The sequence below is a fragment of the Lacerta agilis genome, chromosome 7, assembly GCF_009819535.1.
Source record: "Lacerta agilis isolate rLacAgi1 chromosome 7, rLacAgi1.pri, whole genome shotgun sequence".
Taxonomy (NCBI): domain Eukaryota; kingdom Metazoa; phylum Chordata; class Lepidosauria; order Squamata; family Lacertidae; genus Lacerta; species Lacerta agilis.
In genome coordinates, this window is record NC_046318.1 from 58,424,857 (window position 1) to 58,432,845 (window position 7,989).

Below are 7,989 nucleotides of genomic sequence, written 5' to 3' on the forward strand. Positions count from 1 at the left end.
AACACGGCGTGCAAACCAGGCATAAAAACTTATCCTGAGATCCAGTAGGGCTTTCCTTATGTCATGATGCTCCCTTGACCCCGCTCTTTAAAGTTATTCTAAAAGAACCGAAATGCCAATTCTGGGCTATCCCGGCGCAACAAAGAGCGAAGAAGTTCAACAGAATTCCACGGAATGGGACAAACTAGAAAGCCAAGAGGGGCTTTGACTACATTTCCCGGCAGGCCGCGCGCGCGGGGAGGAGCCCTCGTGCCGATCGCGGCGAGATGGTTTCTGGGAACTGTAGTCCTTCCGGTCGCTCAGAGGGCAAGGCGCTCGCTCTTACCGATCCTACCGAAGGGACGGAGAGGAAAATGTCGTTCGTGCTGCCGAAAAGGGCGGGGGTGACGCTCAAGCAGGTGAAGAGCGTCTTGGTCGCCTTCTGCCCCTTCGAGTCCAACGTAGAGAGCACCAGGTGAGGAGAGGCCACGGGGCTGGGATCCCTTGGATCTGAAACAGGACTCCCCCCCCCCACCACACACCCGGACCCATTCATCCCAGGGCACTGATGGGCAAGCCATGCACACAACCTGCACGAAATACACGTGCCATCCTAGGCACGTTTTGCCCATTCTGATTGTAGAATCTGGCCTCCAATGCTGGGAATGGATGGGCTGCGGCTCCTTCGTACTGGGGGGTGCAAAGTACTTTTGTGTATCTTTATGGGCTGAGAACGGGCCCTTTAAATAAACGATTAGCAGGACTAATTTATTTCTGACCCGTTTTGCTGCCGTTCCTTTGCCCTGCTGCATGGCAGGCAGTAATTCCGCTGGTGTGGGATAGGGCCTTTTTTTAGTAAGCAATGCAGGGAAGAGAGAAAGAGAACTGTTCTGTTGAATTTCTACCTGAGATCATGCATCGCTTGCTTATACAAAAAACAAACAAAACAAAACCCTGCCATGCCACTCCTAAATTATTGTTAGGCCTAACGTAAGTATGATGTTGGGCATAGAAGGCAAACTTTTGTACCCTGTGCTACTCACATCTTGCTTCTGCAGTGTTGGCATGCTAGCATCCCACCCCTCCACTCCATGCCCCAGTCCAGGCTCTTAATGCCTGGTATGTTAACTCTGAACATGCATTTTTAACAAGGTGCGTGCTTGATATGCTATACTGATATGTTTCCTTGCATGGCTTGCATCCTGATTAAGTCATTCTAGTACTAATAATCACACTCTGCCTTAATCCAAAATGACTGAGTTAGCTATTCAAGAAGGAGGGCAGGATATAAATTCAATAAATAAAATGTAAATAATTCCACACCGGAGTGCTTTGAGCAATTGGTATGGCAAGCTACTAAACTGCAAGGATTTTTTAATTTAATTTAATTTTTTGGAAACTTGTAAGATTGTCTTGTCTGTCTTACATTTCAGAGCTTTGCTGTATGTATATTTTTGGATTTCGGCAGCTGATATTATTACATTGTTCCACTCTAGACTAAAAAAATGTTCATTGTATTTTACACTTCTAACTTTGCTATGTTGTTGATAAAATATGCTCTGATATATATTTCTGAACTTTTCCAGAAATTTCCTACAGTGTCTGCATACAAAGAAAGCCTTTTTATCCAACAGCAACTGTGAGGTGAAAACAGATGTGAAACACGATGGGTCTGAACCAGTAATTGATGTCGTATTTGGTAAGATGAACTCCTCTAAATAATTTTCTGCTCCCTGGAAGCCTCTCGATTCAAAATGTTGTCAAGGTGTAAAAAGGTTTCAACATATTAATGTGGCATCTCCTTTTTGGATTTTGCATATACAAGCAGGCCCCCCTTTACGAACCCAATGCCTCCCTGGAAATCGTTTGTTAGGCAAGTGTTTGCATAACCGAGTCCATAGTTTCCATTGTTTCCTATAGAAACTTGTCTAATACAGCATTTGTATGCTCCCTTTCCCTGCACTCTCAATAATTTCTTCCTGAAATGGCTGCAGCCAATCAGCAAAAGAGAGGCAAAGAAAAAAAAATGGATTTCCCTGATCTCTCTCACTGTCTGATTTGTCAGATTTTTCCTGCACTCTGACTTGCCTGCTCTCACTCCCCTGCCCAAAAGTAGCTACAGCTGACCAAGCAGGGGGGAAAACCAAGCAAGTCGGATGTTCAGATAAGTGAATCTGCGGAGCATTTAGCAAGGTTTGGGCATAATTCTGCAAATGTTATTATGGAACTAACCACTCTCAGTTCCTAAAACTACAGAGGCTAGCCATCCCTGTCCTAAAGAAGCTGGGGATCTTCTGTGGCTTTCGAATTCAGAAAAATGGGTCCAAACTTATTTTACTTGTGGGATCTTAATGGAGGAAGAGGTCAACATTTTACCTAGCGTTTTGGACCATTTATGCCTCTTGCCTCAAATGCCTTTACTTGAAAACCTTTTTATTTTATTTTAACCATCTCTGTTGCTATTCTAGGAAGTACCTCTGATGTGTAAATACATTGGCTTGGTGATCAGAGTATTGTTTTCTTTCCCTTGGTTTCCGCAAACTCCCACCCCACTCCTTAAGCAGTGCTAGATGGCAAGAACTCATTTCCGCAGGTTGCTTCTGGCAGCAAGGTGGTAACAAAGTTTGGAACTACCATCTGCCGTGTATCTGCATTGTCAGTGAAGCCAGGAAGATAAAAAGGAACTGAGAAAAGTATACTTCCAATGGCAGTGTTCTTTGACTCCACTAGATGGCTCATGGTAGCTTTTGGAAAAAACAGTAGCATCAATAGATGCTGCTCATTCATGATGAACCACAGTAAGCTGGCGCATCCACACCATACAGTTAAAGCACATGGCTTCCTCCAAATAATCCTGGGAACTGTAGCTTACTCCTCTCATAGATCAATTCTCAGCACCCTTAACAACATGCAGTTCTCAGGCATCTTTGGGGGAAGCCATGGTGCTGATGTGATCAAAGCCTGGTTTGCCATCACATTCAAACCTGACCAGAGTTCTATTACAAATTAAGCTACTCTAATGGGAAGGTTAGTATGCAACTACACACCATAAAAAACCACATCACTGACAGATAGGCATGCAAGGTTAGTTAGGGAGAAGGAGCATTTGACACAGGGTTATAGCTTGCACATTATTCTTTGAAATGTGCAGTTCTGCACTTACATACAATCCGATATGTGTCTATTTGAAAGTCTGTTGAGTTCAGTGGGGCTTACTCTTAGAAAATTATGTTTGCTCTCCACCCCTTTCCAAGACCCTGGCTGTGTGGTCACTGTAGTTGACTGTCAGTAATTTCCATTATCTCAGAGACTTCCGTTATCAGAAACAGTGAGAATAGCTTTCAGATAATGGAATATTGGGGCAGCTGATATCTGTAATTAACTGGCTCACATATTTTCAATAAGTATATTTTATTGTTCCAGCCAAAGGCCATGACAAATACATACTGCAAGAAATCAATAAAATAATACTAAGATTTACAGTGTGAAAGCAGGCACCTAAAATATGGGGGTGGGGAGCCCAGCGGGAACTTTTTAGCCCTTAAAACCTGCACACCAGTTTTTCATATGTCCATGATCTTACTTGCAATTTAGACTAACACTTGATGCAGACCCAGGCAAGATCCAGAGAACTGTAGAGAACTGCAAGGTGATAACTGCAAGGAAACAATATAGAAGGGATCCACATTCCTGTAGCATCTCCACCCCAGATAAATCACTCAGGAGAGTCTGTGCACTTCCAGTGAACAAATTGACACAAAGCAGGAGAGTGCCAATCTTTGCTGCTTTGAGTCTTGCCAAGGTTCTTTAGGTGTAGACTTGGGAGTTCTGTGGTGCCAGCCAAGTTCTTTCACTGCTCCATTTTGAAGAGCATCGTACAAAGAATGATCTGCAGCCATATATATGTACACACAGTGTGTGTGTGTGTGTGTGTGTGTGTGTGTGTGTGTGTATCTGGACCATTAACCAAGAACATTCATCTAATGTTGTTATGTAGATCTTGGGCTATTTCTTTTTGTTTTCCTTCTGTTCTGAACTATGCTAATTCTTTTGCAGCTGACGGTGACAGACTGATCATGAAAGGAGCCAACTTAACCATTAGAGAAATGTTAAATGCCTTCAACTCCAGGTGTGAAGCCAAAGAGAATTTGGCACAAGAGAAGGCTCAGAAAAAGAGTGCCTGAATGTCAACTAAGGAACAGTTAAGATGTTTCATATGAACTCATGAAAACTGTGGTGCAACTTCTTCCCTTGGAATGACAGCCAGGACTTTTACCAAGGTGGATACAGACAATGCAGATTGGTCCTGACAAATTGCTGAATGATGTCTTTGACGTTTTCTTTAAAGATAAAACTCCATGCAAAAGAATTGATTATGCAGTAGTCTCGTGTGTTATTCGTGTTATTCAGACTTCTTGGAGCAAGGGGTTTAAGAATGATAACATTAGCTATGAGACAGTGGGAAATTACCGTGGCGCATAGGAATTGTAGTAGCCTTTTTCCGACACTTTGTCGTCACTAAGAAAATTAGTTTCCTTCAAGACATCTACAGCTATAGCAGAGAATGTATGTTGTTTCCATTGACTGAAATCTCTTTCAGGACCAAAAAGGGAGTAATTGCACAATTTGTAGAGTGATTAATTTTAGGTAAAGCAATAAAGGTATGCAGAGCAATCAAGAGCCAGGCTGCACAGCAGTACGACCTGAACTCCGGAGCCACCAACACACCCCAGCCCAATTGTTCATGCCAACCAGGGCAGAAGGCAAGGAAACAGGAAGAAACCTGAATCTGGTGTAGCAATCAGACTCAGATCAGGCCCAATTCTGTCAAGGGGCAGCAACAGAGCTGGCTCAGGACTTTCTGCAGGCTGCTGACAGCGTTACCTCCACCTACCTGAACCTTTGGACAGGATGGGGTGCTTCACACCAGCAGAGCTGCTGTGGGCTGGACAGAGGTAGATTTACCCCATTCTCCCCACCCACCCAGTGTGACAGTTTTGGATTGTGCCCTGATTGTTCTTTCTGCATACATCACAACCAATTTTGCTAGAGCGACTGTCCTCAAAGCCAAGAGTCACTGCTTATTTAGGGTATTTTGAAAATATAGGCACGATTCTGCAGCTTCAGAAATGCCTTAGAAAATTCGGTTTGGTGTTTGACCATACAAAAAAGAAAAAGAAATGGTGTGTTCTTTGGTTGCTTTTTTATTTTAAGGATCACAATATAAAGCTAAATTGATTCATACAGTTTTCACAGCATTATGCAGCTCAGTGGAAAAAATATTTAGAGGAAGAAAATTGCATGGAATTGGAGAATTGCCAAACTCAGGTTCAGAATACTCCCCGGCGTGTGAAACTCTGTCCCCACAGTGTGTGCATGCATATGAGTGTTTTGGCGTCTGCTGAGTGCAGGAGTGAGGAGCTGTTTTCTGCCAGAGGGTTGTAATTCCCCTCTTGACAATTCCCCTTCTGGGGGCCATGGGCCAGTGGTGGGTGGGGCCAGAAGTAAAAGTGGGAGGAGCAACAAATGTAAATATTGCCTTTCGTTCTGTTAGCTAACTTCTACACAGACACCTCTCTCTGTACTCCATCCAGGCAAGCAAACGCCATTATTGGTATTCAAGGACACATTCCAGCTAAGGAAAAACACTCAAGGAGGGTGTGAAGCAAGGCTGGTGAAGAAGGCTACCTTTGCAGAGTGTGTTTTGTGGGGGGAGTCTAGAGGGTCAGAGAGAGAGAAGCTTAGAGGGTCACATTTGGCCCCTGGACCTCCTGAGGTCCCCTCACTTCCTCTGATAGCCTACAGGTAAAATACAGAAAACTGGGTTGGCACCTGACCTTTGAGCCTGTGTATATGCCTCTTGAAAAATTGCAAGCATACTGGGTTCAAGTGCTTCCCACTCTTCCCCTGATTCTGTTATAGTAGAGCAAATGTCTAACCTGCACCTCCCTTTTTTAGGCTTCCCCCTCCCTCTGATTACTCACCTGGCCTTAGTATCCTCCTCTTTCTGTTAATTTGCTTTCCCTACACTAGCAAATTAGGACAAAGAGATGACGTGTTTCTGAAAGACTTGACGTTTGCTCAATTTCTTAAAAGTTCTTTATAAAGCTTGACGGTTGACTTTTACATCAGCTTTAAAGGACTGTCTGCAAAGTGTTGCAGCAAACTCATTGTACAATACATAACTAAATAGGGCAAGAATTTTGAGGATTTGGCAAGCACATGCTGACAAACCCCAGTGACTGGGTTTGGGGGCAAGAAAAAAGAATAAACAGCAAAGCAGAGAAATTAAGACTAGATATTACAGCCATGAGGTCTGCTTTACAGAGAGCTGGGAGGGATCTTGCCATACAAAATGCTTTCATGAGATAAGATTTTTTTAATCATAACAGGTTGTGGTGGATTCCAAACCTATCCCTATCTATACAAATAAACTACCTGCCAGTTGCCAATACCCCTTTTGGGGAAATTGAGAGGCTAGTGGCAGCACAACTGCTGGCATTCTTGAATAACACCAATGTTCCTGACCCTTTTCAATCTGGGTTGAGGCCTGGTTTGGAGATTGAAAACTTTCATTGGGAGAGAGATGGAAGGGGCAGTTGATTCTCCCACACGGTGTCCTATTGGATCGGCTTTGAGAGCTGAGAGTGAACAGGGCAATGTGCTGTTATACCTACAGGGAGGGGCAACTAGGTGACTGATTGCCTTTTGACCCTCCGTGAGTTGCAGGGCACCACTGTGTCCCCAGTGCTATCCAATAGCTGTCTGAAACTGCTGGGTTCACAGCTTTGGAGCACAGTGTCATCAGTATGCAGTTTACACAGCTCTATTCTCCGTAGCATCTGAAGCAAAAGGTGATGTGCAGATCCTGCACTAGTGCCTAAACTCAGTAATGAGATGGATGACAGCCAATAAGCTGAAGCTGAATCCCAGCAAGACAGAGACCCTGTGGGTGAGAGGTTCCCCGTTCCAGAAAATGGGTCAGTTGTCTGTTTTGCATGGGGTTCCGGCCCTCTGAAAAAGCAAGTGTGTAGCTTGGAGGTACAGTGCTTAGATACTTAAGGGTGACCTGCTGCCATTTGATACTGAAAGAGTGCCATGTGAGTTTGTATAAAGCAGTTCCCAATACTCCTAACCAATGCCAGCTGTTGGGACACCTCCAGTTTTCTGGTAAACAGCATTGTGAAGACAAGGGACTGGTCCTGTTGCTCCACCACACTACTGAATCCAAGCTGAGTTATTATCGCAATAGTATGTTTCTTGGATTAGCAGCCTCTCTGGAGGAATGGCAGAGGTCGAAGATTTCTTGGGAAACTTGTGACATTCTTGTCAAACTGGCAAGGGAGATTTGGGAAAACACAGTAAAAGGTTCAAGTGCACAGTGACTATCTTTGCAATGACACTGGAGTATTCAAACTTCAGCCTTTAAATAAATTGAATTTTCAAAAGTACAGAAATACGAATACTGTACAAAAAAAAAAAATCCCACCGAAATGAGAAAGCAAAAGGTTAAGCTACAAAGCAAAGTAAAAAATATTTATGAATCTGATCTTTCCACAGGTTCGTAGTTTACTGCTTATGACATTTATTGTTTCAATTTCCAACAAACTGTCTAGGATAAGGAACTGTCTCTACTCTCAACTCCACAAAATGCAGGAGAAAACATGCTTGCTCTATGTGACTTGCTCTATTTGAAGATGGTTATCATATCTCCTCCCAGTCTCATCCTTTTCCAGGCTAAACATACCCAAACCCCTCAATATCATGCTGGGAGTTTTCAAAACACCTGTTGGCCAAGGTAAACTTGATATCTGAAGAAGTGTGCAAGCACACGAAAGCTCATACCAAGAACAAACTTAGTTGGTCTCTAAGGTGCTACTGGAAGGAATTTTTTATTTATTTTTTATTTTGTTTTTACTATGGCAGACCAACACGGCTACCTACCTGTAACTTGATAAAATTAAACCATACTGAACAGAATGTTTTTGGGAAGTTTTGTACATAAGCAAG

The 7,989-nt window shown here is 43.3% G+C and overlaps 1 protein-coding gene across 1 annotated transcript; it reads left to right on the plus strand.

Moving 5' to 3' along the window:
• The first annotated feature begins 265 nt into the window (after positions 1-265).
• Positions 266-4,352, plus strand: MRPL53 (mitochondrial ribosomal protein L53). Its single transcript, XM_033155482.1, has 3 exons — positions 266-454; positions 1,566-1,678; positions 4,036-4,352. The coding sequence occupies exons 1-3, from the start codon at positions 267-269 to the stop codon at positions 4,161-4,163; spliced, it is 429 nt and encodes a 142-aa protein (XP_033011373.1). The 5' UTR covers position 266; the 3' UTR covers positions 4,164-4,352.
• Positions 4,353-7,989: the final 3,637 nt, after the last annotated feature.